General features: G+C 44.8%; 1 protein-coding gene across 1 annotated transcript; it reads right to left on the reverse strand.

The window, feature by feature from the left end:
- Positions 1-5679: 5679 nt before the first annotated feature.
- Positions 5680-14705, reverse strand: pvalb9 (parvalbumin 9; the record flags this gene model as incomplete). The annotated part of the gene is made up of 4 exons (XM_084322325.1): positions 5680-6074; positions 10584-10693; positions 12924-13056; positions 14699-14705. The coding sequence occupies 4 exons, from the start codon at positions 14703-14705 to the stop codon at positions 6049-6051; spliced, it is 276 nt and encodes a 91-aa protein (XP_084178451.1). The 3' UTR covers positions 5680-6048.
- Positions 14706-15187: the final 482 nt, after the last annotated feature.

Here is a 15187-nt window from a genome sequence, read left to right on the forward strand (position 1 = left end):
CAGTGTCCGCCGTGGCAGTAAAAACATGTGATCTTCCATTCCTCTTTGGCGGGAGGGTTGTGACTGGTCTGTGGTGACACCGACTCGGCCTGGTACATCACTGTGATGGGCCTACTTTGGTCTCCTGGTGGGCGCTTGTTGCACTCGTGCAGTACTTCGAGGTGGGCGCCGTCACACTTGCCACACCGCTTCTTAAGGCGGCATTCTGCTGCCATGTGGCCGCACGCGCAGCGGAAGCAGCGGCGGTTATCCTTAAGCCACTGACTTATTTCGGCTGTAGTCAGTCCTTTGAAGGCGTCGCACTGTGACAGCCAGTGTTCACTGTCGCAGTATTGACAGGCAGCCTTCCATTTCTCCTTGGCGTGGGGGTTGTGACTCGTCTGCCGTGACACCACCTCGGCCTGGTGCATCACGGTGGTGGGCCTGCTTTGGTCTTTAAACCTTCTCGGTCCCTCTTTAGTGTTAGAGCCGCCCCACGCGAAGGTGTCGATCCGTAGGCTGCTGACCTCTCTGGCTAGGAAGTCAGCAAGGTCTAGGAGTGATTGTTCTGGGCCGTTGGGGTCACGGTGATCCTTTTGTCGCCGAAAACGTTCTTGGCGGGATGGGGGGAGCTTCTCTAATATCCGCTCCACGTTGGAGTTGGCGTACAACTCGTACATCCCCTTCTCCTTTTGTGACCCGAGCATCCCTACCAGGGATTGTACTTTAATGGATAGGTCATCCAGGGCTCGATTGTCTTTAGCTGGGGGGAGACGTTCAATCTCCCGTATCTCCTGAATGACATAGTCCCATGTACGTCCGTAACACGCGTCGAGGGCCACCAGGGCATCAGAGTAGGGAGTCTGTGAGTTAGAGTATGCCAGCGCTATGTTGTGCGCTCTGGTTACTTTGAGGTGCTTGAGGAGGATGGCATATTTGTAGGACTCGTCCTGTACTCCGGACATAATGGTCTCTAAACACATGTGCAGTTCGGTATACTGCGCTCTGTCTTCACGCGTAAAGTCTGGGAATGTGGGTGTCCCAATGTAGGATGCCATGGATGGCTGTGACACTGATGCGCGTAGGGGGAGAGGCCTCCTTGGCGAATCCCCCCGTACGTGGGGTCGTGGGTTCGTGCTGGGTGGGAACCAGAGGCCGGGCCCCCAGGTACTGCTCCTCGGTGCTGTCTGTTGCTCAAACTCACCCCTGGGACGGGTTGGGGGTTCGTAACGCAGCGTGTCGGGGCTGAGATCGGGGCTGCACTGTTCCTCCTGGTCTGAGATGGGTTCGTGCGTGTGGGCTTTATGTCCTCCCTCGTCCTCCGCTAGGCTTTGTAGTCGCTTGGTTAGTTTCTCGGCGACGTAAGCAGGTTCTTCCCGTTGGCTGGGTCCCGTGTAGATTGGTCGGGGAGGGGAAAGTGCCCTCGACCCTTGTCGTGATGATCTCCGGGAGCTCCGGGTGGAGGAGTGGGGAGTCACCCTCTGGAGCGCTTGCTCCATCATTTGCGCCTGCAGACGGTCTCGTTCCGCCTCGCGCTGGGCATTGGCTACGTCGCGCTGTGCCTCGTGTTGCGCATTGGCGCGGTCTCGCTGGATGTTTTCTTCAGCCTGGAGGCGCCTCTCTTCCAGTCTGATATGTTCGCGCTCGCTCTCTCGTTGGGCTTGGAGACGGTCGCGCTCACCCTGGATGCGGTCTCTTTCAGTTGAAGCTGTCAGCGTGGCGATCAGGACTTGCGCTAGCCTCTGGTCGGCCTCGCTTGGGGATGACGCTGATGATGGTGATCTGGAGTTGACAGGGCTTGGCGTTGACCTGTTCTCTTTACGCGCTCCGAGGTCCATCTCGGGGGCGCTGTTTCTTATCTTCTCTCGCGCTCCGAGGTCCATCTCGGAGGCGCGGTACTCTTTTCTTTGGTGCGCGCCGAGGTCCATCTCGGGGGCGCGCTCTTTATCCTCTTGCGCTCCGAGGTCCATCTCGGGGGCGCGTTCTGTACCTTCTTGCGCTCCGAGGTCCATCTCGGAGGCGCGGTCTTTATCTTCTGGCGCTCCGAGGTCTATCTCGGTGGCGCTGTGGTCGTTGGGCATAGTCAAGTCATGTCCCGCTTGTCCCCCCCCCCGTGAGCTAAGTCAGTTTCGCTTAAACCAGCTTGGGTCTCTACTAGTGGGGCCGACAGGTCGATAAGGTTGGGCATACTTAAGCTATTAATTTTATCCGTGCTTAACGTCTTTTTAGATAAGCTAGGAGGTAGAACTACAGCGTAGTCCTCCAAGCGTGGAGGGGGCTGACGCTGGCGCCTAGGGCGATCTAGTTTGGGAGAGCCGTTTGGAGAGTGTCCGCCGCTGGCCATATTACTATTAATATGATTAGTATTACTGATACCCTCCGGCTCGAAGGACCAATTGTAACTGAGGGGTTACAAAACCCTGACTGTATTAAAGATTGTGATAGATTAAACCACTACTACATATTATTATTACTTGCCAGACAGTACAGTTAAATATGGCAGACACTCAATAGACGGCACGGTGACAAAGAGATAACGTTTACAGTATTTTATTATCAATGTCAAATATACAACTGAGAATTATTTGGTCGCTCTTTTATGGCGAATGATATTAGAATGTCAGAGTATCAAAGTCAGTGGGAATGAATAATTCCTAGGCTAAGGATACTAGACCGGAACGCTGCATGGCGTGAGATGGCGATATAGGGGGGCAAACAAGGGTATAGCTGGAGACTGGTGGTTTCCTCCACGGAGTGGTAAGCTCCAGAGGATTGAAGAATAGGCGGATACTCCGGCTGGTCACTGAAGAAAGGGGGTCTCATACGGATCCGGTCCTTGTAATCCAAGTGATCGATAGCAGGGTAATAGTTCTTAATCCAGTGCCCGACGGCAGTGATGATAGCTAGCTAGCTTCGTCCTCGAAGCTAGCCCGATGCAGATCTTCAGGGTAGTTAAATCCAAACGACAATGGTATTAACGATGCTCTTCTCCACGGTACTACGTTTCCACAAGTCACTATAATCCACCAACAATGGTTCTACAATATCAAGGTCGTATCTAAGGAGCTACTAGTTATCCGTAACGATACACCGCGGGTAGGTTCCACTGCTCACATGTCCAATAGTTCTGCTGCTAGGTTCACCTCGTGTTCTGATACTAATTACGTTAAGTCCACACACACTTGCTAAGGTTCACACTAGTTGCTAGGTTCACACTTCACTTCACGTTAGGTTAGGTCGAACGAACTGCTGCTGCTTGCGCCTTCCACCATATATACTTAGAGTGGTTTCTAGGGCGCAACCGAATCTCTTGTCCGGAATCAATGCGCTGGCCAAGGGCATGTCTCAACTTGTCCGAACTCGTCTTTGAACTTGTCTGGGGGGCGCGACTGTTGGCGCCGCTAGTGTCAAGGGCGTTGTCCAATGAGGAAAGCGAATAATGCTATGATTCAAACGGAGGCTTAAAGGTATATAGCTTATATATATAAATAATATACAAGTTATATAAAATAATAAAACGTAGATTCTCAATGTTAATCTGGCCCTTCACAACAACCGCACTGGTGCCAAACTGGGACAGCACGGAGGGACACTGGAGAGGAGTGGTCTAGAGACCCAGTGTGGACAGTCTTGTAGCCTTCTTGTCTCACACTCAGAATTTGACTATCTGTCGGTCTTGGTCTTTGAGATAACTTCTCCTGCCCATACACTAATGTAAAATAAATAGTGACGTTCACAAGCTGCACAATCTCGACATTCTTATTTCTCTGTAATATGGTATCATCCATATTTTTTCATCATCATCATCATCGTCTTTACTCTTTCACTTTCTTACTTTTTTTTTACTGTATGAAGCACAATCTCAGGTCTACATGTACATGTACCTCATATGTGACAAATAAAACGAAACTTGAACTCATCCTGAGCAGCAATATCATATTGAGATTTGTCCTTTATTCCATTATTCTATTATTCTATTATTCTATTATTCCATTATTCCATTATTCCATTATTTCAGTATTGGTTGGAAATAGCTCATATTCTTAGCCCCCCCCCTTCCCTCCCCCCATCTTTGTCTTGCCTTGGACTGTGCATGTGATCCAGTCTGCATTATACTGTACTGTACTGTATAGAAGCAGCAGTAGTAATTAAGGTACACAAACCACTGAACCAATTGAGATGCCCTCGAGATGATGATGATGATGATAGCGGAGATATGGGGGGATGTCATCACATAGTTTACATATTACATTGTTGTGTGATTAATCAATTACATGCCACTTAGAACTAGTAGGGTTGCCGCTGGTCTATAAGCCTCTCTTGACAGTGATGGACAATCAATACTAACATGGGACCCGGCGTATAAGGTATCCTTTACGTCTCAGACGCTGGTCCATTTCACTCAGCAGAAACCTAAGCCGGAGAGACCCCGGTCACTTGTAACTTTAATCTGCTGTTGTATCGCCACCGATTCCAGTTCAGTTCTTCGGTCACGGATGATCAGTCGGACGCATGCGCAGGTAGATGAATAGTGTGAGCAATCCTTTTTGAGATATTGAATCTCCGACCAGTGAAAAGAGAGACGACAATTGAAATGTAAATAAACAATGTATGGACCGATGAACCCATGTCACTCCTTTTTTATTTATCAATACATTTTTTGTCCCCCTTTTATTTGTTTTTTGATATAATTTTTTTAAATAATTTTGTCAGTAACTGTATTGTCTTTGATGTTTAAAAATAGAAAATAAAAATGTAAGTAAAAAAAAAAAAAAAAGACGACTGAAACCCATCAGTTGAAAGGATAATAAAGTAATTTACGTATTAGGGCTCAGCTACTAATTCACCGTTCTTGAAACGAATGGCAATATCATCATCAGTAGGCATCTTTCCCATCAGTTTGTAACCATTATGTACGACCTTTGACCCTCTTGTCTCTGGTAGTGCTCCCCATTTCTCTCCGATGCTTCAGTTGTTGTGTCATGGAAGTGATGCTGTCTTATCCGTACATGCATGCATGACACACTATCGCTGGATCCACTACTAAGGCATTGGTTCTCAAAGTGGGGTCCTTGAGGGGGGTCCCCATAAAAATGGGGAGTATTTCAATTTGACTAATATTCTATTCACTAGAGGTTGAGCACAATGTGTAAGAATGACCATTATGATCAGAGGTTTCACTCTCTCCACCTACAGCATATAGACAGTTATGTAATTCTCTAAAAAAAATCCTATCTAATCTAACAACCGTCTCCTCAGATAGGGGTCCCTGGGGGTCCACAGCTTGGTACATATCAAGTTGGTCATCCTTGACATGAACAGGTTTGATTGAATGCACTAAGGTTATGTATTTTCTTTTATTGGCTGGTAATCAACGCACAAAGGGCAGCGGAAAATCTCCTTAAATAAAAAAAATTCTGTTAATATTAGGTTAATATATAGTTACTTACAAAGTAAGTCTCCTGCTATAGCAAAATGTTTTTCCAAACAGCTGTTGTGGTTTTATCTCTTCAGGGTGTAAGACCTTTTTGGAATATCTTCTCAGAACCTTGTCATTCTAAAGCTCTATTGCCAGTATAGCTATATGGTGACATTCAGTTCAGTTCTCAATCTCTGATGTGAGATCATGCACCGGAAAGGGTTAAAGGAACTGAGGAGAACGAGGCAGATGAGTTTGAATATGTTTATTCAATCATTCATTGTCAGCGTATAGTGTAGTGGTGTGTGTGCGTGTGTGCGTGTGTGTGTGTGTGTGCGTGTGTGTGCGTGTGTGTGTGTGTGTGTGTGCGTGCGTGCATGCGCGCGTGTGCGTGTGTGTGTGTGTGTGACAGAAAACAAGGACTGACACATGGATACAATCACCTAAAACATAATCAAAAGGCAAATGAAAACGGTTTGTCATTGAATGGGCGACGTCACGTGGACTTTGAAAAAGAAATACAACAACAATTCAAGCACAAAGAAGATAAAAACTCCTAGGAATGGAGGTTGTGATCTGGGGGATTCTGGAATGGAGAGAAGGAAGAGAAAAGAGGGACCGAAGACGTGTCTTCATGTTCTGGAGACGTCTCAGGACAGGACCATTGTTTGGAATTCTGGAATGAGATACATAATGGAGTTAGTAACAATTTACATAAGAAACCCACTACAGTATGTGAACACATACATTCCGGTTGTTGTGGTCAATCTCAGCACATTTCACAGCATCGGTTCAACAATACAATACAATCTGTGTGATCAACAATTGTTTTGTTGTTTAATTTTTGTATTCAATTCAGTTTAGTTTCAGTTCGTTTCCAGAGCAGGATGGCTAGTTTCAGTTTAGTTTTTATTGTTTAGAAATGTCTAGTTTTAGTTTAGTTTCAGTACTAGTTTTTTTTACATTTATTATAATGGCGGGTTTGTTAGGTATTTGTTACAATTAAAAGTATTTTTGTATTTATTGGTTTAAAATACAGAGACAGTGCATATTAAGGAACATTTGACTGTAAATATGCCAGTCTAGCCAAGTTGGCTAATTTTCAACTGTAGTCTCTGGGGCAGGTGACATGAGCGCTACAATAATTAAAACATATAGTACAATAATTAAAACACAGTAGGAATCAGTATAGGTTACAATACACTAAAATACATACAAATAAATACATTAAAATTAGGGATGCTCGATATTGGCTTTTTTACCGATACCGATATTCCGATATTGTCCAACTCTTAATTTCCGATACCGATATCAACCGATATCAACCGATACCGATATATGAAGGGTTTCCCCGTCCAAAAAACGTAATAATTTCAGGTAACTAATAATTTCACTGGATATATATATAACAAATATTGTTATTGTTTTTTTTTTTTTTAACCGATACCGATATTTTCCGATATCACATTTTACTGCCGATATCGGCCGATAATATCGGTCGGCCGATAATATCGGACATCCCTAATTAAAATACATTACAATACATCACAACCCCTCAGTTAAAATGGTCGCACAACTTGACCATCTCTCAACCATGATTTTAAGTTAGTTTTAAATTAAATGTAACTTTGATACTCCCTGAGCCGTGTTGGCAGACTGTTCCAGCCAGGTGTGGGCTGCTCTCACGGAAAAGGCTGCCTGACTAAAAGCAGACCTTCTGTTTGGGACTACACTGTCGCTTAGTCGCTATGCCAATTCCCCCCAGGTCATTGTGCTGCCCTACTGTCTATAAGTCTGGGGAGGGTGTAGACGACCACACGCCTCCTCCGATACATGTGGAGTCGCCAGCCGCTTCTTTTCCACCCGACAGCGAGGAGCTTCACTGGGGGAACGTAACGTGTGCAGAGGTTCATGCTATCTCTCCCCAGATCCCCCCTCCCTGCTGAACAGACGCCCGACCAGTAGGAGTCGTTATTGCAAACGGCCAGGACTCACACTTCACACATACCCCACCGACTTCCCACCCGAGAACACTGACACAATTGTATTTGTAGGGATGTCTGACCAAACTGGAGGTTTGAACTCATGTAACCCTAAACTAGAAAATAAATATTACAAGCGACAAGAGTGACTGAGCCAGTGGTCATTGGGCCCAACCCCTTGATCCCTCTTATGCAAGGCATAGATATGGAAGAGGGCATGGGCAATGGGCTCCATTAAGGCATAAAGGAACATCTGGAGGTCTTCTGCTTGCCAAGAAGACCAAATGGATTTCCCATTAATCCCCGTTTGGATCTCCTACTGTCAAAGCCCCTTGGAAAGACAAATAAAAACCACACAATGGCTTGAATGCCACACAGCAAGCAGACAAATCATAAAAAACAACTATTCACCACACATTCTCTCTCTCTCTCTCTCTCTCTCTCTCTCTCTCTCTCTCTCTCTCTCTCTCTCTCTCTCTCTCTCTCTCCTCTCTCTCTCTCTCTCTCTCTCTCTCTCTCTCTCTCTCTCTCTCTCTCTCCCTCTCTCTCTGTTTCACTATGTTGTTAATGTGTCAATGTGCATTTCTGCAGGTGAGGAAGACTGTTTGAACACTTTATACACCTAAAAGCATCAAACAGGAACATAATGTTTGTTTATCAGTCCTCTGGAACATCAATTTCTTTTTTTTGATACACTTTTTCTCCCATTTTCTATTTTTATCCCATCCCAATTTTGTATCGTCCAATTCTACCCTCCCCTGTCTCGAACGCTGTTTCTTGCCTCCCACAAGCCGGCTGCAATGTGGATGAAGCCATACATAGCACGAGTCCCCTCCGATACTCGAGATAGCAGCCGTCGCATCTTTTCACCTGCGCAGCGTGATCTTTCAGCGCCAGGGGTCTGCGCTTTGGAGGGACGCCGCCCCCATCGCTTCTTGATTCTTCTGCGCAGGCGCACCAACCGACCTGTAGGAGTCGCTGTCCACAACGTCCGATCCCCACCCCTCAGTTTTCCCTCCCCCTAATAAATACTGCCAATTGTATTAGTGCGGACGACCAGCCAAACTGAAACCAATGTGGAGAGCTGGGCTCGAACCCAGCGTCTCCAGCATTGGTGGTGAGTGCCTTGCCCACTGCACCACCTAGCCGCCCTGGAACATCAAATTTTCAATAATTTATCTAAATCTGTTCAATTGTAACTAATTAGTATAGAATAATTAATATGGGCTTCTTCTTGTGCACTGTCCACAAAGACACTCCTATCTCAAAATCAAATCAAAAGTAGTAAGTAAACTAAAAATGTATCCCCCCCAGCTAAATTAACCCTGTGTATAACCAGTAGCAGTAGTGCTCTTTCTATTGGCTCTAGTCTAAAATGTGCATTTGTTGGCCAATACTTATTGTCCCTGATGACATCACTGGTGGCCATATATGAAGTTTATTTCGGTCTTGTTTAAACTCATTTACTCTCAATAACTGTCAAACTAAATGGATGCGTGCAAAACTGTATAGAGCTTTTGGATGCGTGTGAAATTATGTGCATAATAAATCAGATTGTTTTTATTTTTTTTGCTGAAGTGCCCCTTTAATCATTTTGAAAATATGCATATACCCCTGGAAAATCCCCACGGTCACTGTATCATCATAGCTAGTGAGTTGCGTGTTGCTGGTGCTCTTGGTGGCATTACAGATTAGAGTCCGCTATAGCCTCAGGAGAGATTTGTTGCACGCTCACACGCACTTCACCAAGATCACAGAATTAACATTGGCAAATGTTTGCGTTAGGTTGGCAGATTTCGCATTTACGGATTGTCCTAATGCCCTCGACTGACTTGCAACATCTGTGACCAAATACATAATTGACTAGGGTATTGCATTAAAAGCCATTTTTTTCAGGCCAGATTATGAATTTAAAGAACATAATCCGGTTCACAATAAGGCCACACACACACAATGCAATTATGCCAGGAGAGATTGAGTGGAGTGACTGTGTTTTCTGAGATGACTGTAATGCTTTTGTTTATTATGGAAACTGACATGTGTGAAAGACAAAGTCACACAGACCCCCAATGCGTACAATTAAACGGGATAAGGTTTACCCAGTACCCTGGCTCATATTGGCATGTCCCAGTGACAGCCTTAACGGGACATTACATTTACATGTGGCACAATTTAGACAGAAGAGCATATAGTATCCTGAGCAATATTGGAATGTTAAAGGAACAGGGCAACATTTTGGGAAATTAGCTTATCGTCTTCTCCAGAGAGAGACCAGAAGATAGATACCAGTTTCCTCTCTGTGCGTTCAGTAGAAAGCTATCTGGCTGCACGTTAGCCTAGCTTAGCACCATGAATGGAAGTGGACAGTGATGGGTAGACTTCGGGAGAGGTGTTAGTTGGACAATGCCTATAGGCTACCCGTCACTGTCTGCTTCCATTCATTGTGCTAAGCTAGGCTAACGTGCAGCCAGATAGCTTTCTACTGAACACACAGAGAGAGGAAACTGGTATCTATCTTCTTGTCTCTCTCTCTGGAGAAGACGATAAGCTAATTTCCCCAAATGTTGGCGTGTTCCAATTTCAGAATTCATACCATGGTCTAAGACACAAAAATATTCTCTCTCACAACTCTCTCCAAAATCCAAAAACTAGAGTGCTAGAACTCAATCTTGTGATGTCATCAAGTATAAAGTCTGAAGCTGCTCCATAGACAATGAATTGGGAAATATTTTATAGGTGACACAGAGAGCACCCAGGGGAATGTTCAGAGTTCATACATATTCTGTTTCAGTACTGAGACCACTACTATAGGAAGAAGCTGATTTCGATATTATAAAAAAGAAGAAAGCAAGTAAGATTTGTCTCCCATTCATTGTCAACGGAGCCGCGCCAGACTTTATACTTGAAGACATTGGTTTCTGGCTTTGGGAGATCTCACGTTCACAAATATTGATTGATCTGTCTTAGGAACTAACATTCGAATTCCCCCATGTAAACACACCCAATTTGTTTGTGATCAAATAACCGACAGCATTCAACTGGTTTGATCGGGGGTATAAAAAAAAAAAAAAAAAAAAAAAACTGTCGCCCCTGTATCTTATATCAATGACACCGTTGAAGTGCCTGTGCTTGCGTGTCTCCAGCCAGCCGTGCCAGCCGTGCCCCCCTTGCCCCCACGCCCCATCCTCAGAGGAGACACTGACCCTCCGCTCCGATCTTGCCATCGTTGTCGTCATCCACCGCCGAGAGCAAGCTCTTGATCTCGGCCTCCGTCAGAGTCCGTGCCCCGGGGACAAACCGCTGCAGGAAGAACCTGCATGCGAGGACGACGGGGGAAAAACAAGAACGTCACTGTGTGATGATGACAGATGTCAGCTCCTGAACAAGGCAACAGTCACAGAGACACACGGACACACACACACGCTCACTCATTCACTCACTCGCTCACTCACACAGTCACGCTCACTCACGCACTTTCCGTGAGCAGCACGTCGCAAGGTTACTCTAAATATTAAATCCGTGACCTAAAATTGCGTGGCTCGAGTCACACGACACCACTCCTCTGTAACTATAAGCTCTCTTTGTGCAATTATATAATGTAGGTGAATTACATAACAACAAATACAATAATAATAATAATAATAATAATAATAATAACACTGAGTCCGTGTTGGATTATTGTAGGTGCCCATTTCATGGCACCGTCCCGCATTTATGCCAAAGGAGTGATCTGACTGTATTAAATCTCTCTTTCTCACCCACATTAAGCTCCTCCACATCACAGATGTGTATGATGATCGTGTTCTGTGGAAATCAACACGTTGGTTGCAGTAAAATCAAAAGTTATATCCAGATGATATAAACTATATAAATATGTGAACAAAGAATAACAAATAAAAATAACCTTCTTACTGCCTTTTTACTATTATGTACCTTACTACTATGATACTATACTTATATACTACTACCTATCATGCTAATATGTCTATACTACTATGATACTATACTTATATACCTATCATGCTAATATGTCTATACTACTATGATACTATATTATACTACTACCTATCATGCTAATATGGCTATACTATGCACTCAGAGTGTAACACTCAACCTTGATGCTATTTGACGAATAATACCACTGACTCTTAGCTGCCAGAGATGTACTCCTCGCGGTCACGTGTTGTTCACAATCTGTAAGTTGCTTTGGATAAAAGCGTCAGCTAAATTACCAAATGTAAATGTTCATGTAAATGTGATGTAAATGTACATGTAAATGTGATGTAAATGTGATGTAAATGTATGTGAATGTAATGTAAATGTGAATGTAAATGTAAATGTAATGTCAATGCAAATGTAATGTAAATGATATGATATAATGATATAATATATATGATATATATATATATAAATAAATAAAAGATAAGCAATTCCCTCCCACTCCCAGGTGCTAAACAGGGCCGCTCTTATACACACACTCACACACCTGGGAGCTGCCCAGTATAAGCGCAGGCCACTGAGCTGCTGTTGGATATTACAGGAACACGGCAACATGAGAAATGCGCTAACCGTCTTCTCCAGTGTCAGACAAGAAGATAGACACCAATTTCCTCTCTGTGCGTTCAGTAGAGAGCTATCCGGCTGCAAGCTAGCATAGCACAAATGAATGGTCTCAGATACGGATCACTAGCCTATACCTTAAAACTCCGGGAGAGGCGTTTTTCGCCAACAGTTAGGCTAGCTGGCCCAATCCGCTTCCATTCATTTGTGCCAAGCTATAGGCTATAGGTTGCAGCCGGATAGCTTTCTACTATCAGAGAGAGGAAGTCGATATCTATTCTCTTGTCTGACTCTGGAGAAGACGATAAGCGCATTTCCCACAATGTTGGCGTGTTTCTTTAAAGGGGAACTATCTTATAAATGGCCTTTTTCAGTGTTTAGCATTGTTTCCTAGCTATGTGGACTTATATTAATATGATCTATGTCTCTAATTCTCATATTGGCGCATTCTTCCAATTCTCCTCTCACAATATTCACCCTCACTGAACTGAGTCATCTGAAAATGTGCTGATTTGTGATGTCAGAGAGACACCGCTGCATGATAATGTGGCCCCATGTGCTGAGACTCGTACCCACTCCACACAGTCAGCTCAAAACGGCTTAAGATCTTGAGGTAGAAAAATGCTGTTTTTGAGGACTTGATTAGAAATACAAAACAATGAATTAAAAAGAATAAAAAATTACAGAGGTGTTCCATAAACTCACAGGAATTGTGTAAAAGTGCCCAAACAGTGAAAGAAATAGTAAAATAGTTCCCCTTTAAGTGCCTTACTCCGGGGCACTCCAACAGTGGGTGTTGAGGGTTGGAGCGAGCGAGTGTTATTCATTCCTGCCTGTCCGGGGCTCAAACCGACAACCTGCCGTCACAAGGCCGCTTCTCTAACCTTTAGGCCTCCTCGCAGATAAGAACCTATAAACATCTTAGACCGAGAGATAATCATTCATATTCCAGGCAGTTCTTATAGAGCAGAGGTTTCACATACTTGAGCTCGGACTCCTCGATGTATCCGCTGTTGTCATCGTCAAGGATTTGGAAGACATCTTTGACCTCCTGGGCCGTCTTTGAGGACAGGCCGCACAACTGGAAGAACTTCTTGTAGCTGAACGACTCTGGAGCTGTGAACACACACACACACACACACACACACACACACACACACACACACACACACACACGCGCACGCACGCACGCACACACACACACACACGCGCACACACACGCACACACACGCACACACGCACGCACGCATGCACAAATGCAAACACAGACACATGTACCCACAAACACACACACAAACACACACACACACACAAGAGGAGAAGAAAGAGTGGGGTTAAAGTTCACACATAGTGTAAAGATGCCAGAGAGGATTAATACGGCGCATGATTTCCGTGCTAGATTTGTACCTATTTAGTTTCTCCTCTGAGCTGATTCCCTCTTAGCGCTGATGAGGGCACTTTAGTTTCCCTGTTCCTACTCACTTGGCTATGGGGGGCTTTTTCAAGTTTCAAGTTCAAGTTTCAAGTTTCTTTAATAGTTGTCATACAGAAGTACAGAATACTTTCATACAAAATGCTTCTTACTGTTACGCTCCAGAGACTGTGCTAGACAAGATAGTATCAAATAACATAGTATAGCATGTAAATTAGAAGTAGAAAATTAGGTCACAGTGTTCAGTATAGACATATGTACAATGTTCGATGCAGAATAGACGTAACTGAGTTACCATATAATATACAATACTATGCAGTGTACTAATGTACAATACTATATAGTGCAAAGCAGAAATGGGATGAGGTACAATTTAGGTACAATTTACAGTAAGGTGTACGAGTTGTAGTGCAATCCTTCATCAATAAATATAAAGTGTGGGGAGTGGGTGCTACAGTGTGTTTGTTTAAAGTGAGTGTGTGCTATAAAGTGTGTGGAGTGGGTGCTACAGTGTGTTTGTTTAAAGTGAGTGTGTGCATGTGGATGTGTGTGCTATGTGCGTTTGATGGTTGTTGTTGTGTAGTGTTCATTGTTCGTTGAGCAGCCTGATGGCCTGTAGTGGGCCATCAGGCCTGTAGTGGGTTACTTGTTTTTTTATTGGACTTTTCCTTTTTAAGTAGCTGCATGGCAACAGAGTTTAGTTTGTAGTATTCTGTGACGACTGTCAAAAGTATTAGTGAGCTCTTTATTAGTGAGCTCTTTATTATTTTGCGTTTTCCCCTGTCCCTTTCTATCACTTGGTGATTTTTGTGGTCACCCCTTGGAGTAACTTTTAAGATTCCCTCTGTCTTTTAAGGTTTGTTTTTTGGCATTTTACTGCTTTATTTCCGACAGGCCCGACCGAGAGGAAGGTTGTGGAGAAGACTTGGGGGAAGACATGCGGCAAACTTCTCCGGGTTCCGGGAGTCGAACCCTGGACGTCCGCGTTGCACTGCAGCGCAGCTACGTGGGTGCGCCACCCTTGGGGCGACAGTGGCTCGGGAGGTCGAGCAGTCGTCTGGCAATCCGGAGGTTCCCGGTTCGATTCCCGCTCCTCCCGGGCAGCGTGTGTCGATGTGTCCTTGAGCAAGACACTTAACCCCTAATGGCTCCCGATGAGCAGGTCGACACCTTGCACGGTCGCCTCCGCCGTCGGTGTGTGAATGTGTGAGTGAATGGGTAACATGTGAGGAACAAATTGTAAAGCGCCTTGGATAAAAGCTGCTATATAAAAAAGCAGCCATTTACAATTTACCCGTTGCCCTTACAGAAGCGGCGCCCACTGACAGGCCATCACCGCACAGCGAGTCGTGTTAGCCTCTCATGAGCAGATCCACCGTAACATCACGGAACAATAGAATTCTTCATGCCAACACGTTAAGAGAAATACCCATTTACAGAAGAAGCCAGAGCCGGCTCCACCTGTACTCCACAAGCACCTCTCGCCAAATCACAGACGGTGGACTGAACCCAAAATGCCGGCACCTGTTCACTATGACGGGGTATCCAGGACAATGTAAAGGGTTTACCACCCGGTGTAGTCTTGTGTTTGAGTCACAACAACCAGGGCTTGACGTTAACTTTTTGGCTCACTAGCCACTGTGGCTAGTGGTTTTCCAAAGTCACTAGCCACTCAGCATTTTCACTAGCCCTGGGCAGGTGGGCAGGTGTCAACGTCAAGCCCTGACAACAACCCTCCATGTTTGGCACAGAAGAACGAGCCTGGTGGATATCATACACAATATCACTTCTCTCGGATAAAGCTCTTTCGTGGGC

Source organism: Notolepis coatsorum (genome assembly GCF_963971535.1).
Source record: "Notolepis coatsorum genome assembly, chromosome: 10".
NCBI lineage: Eukaryota > Metazoa > Chordata > Actinopteri > Aulopiformes > Paralepididae > Notolepis > Notolepis coatsorum.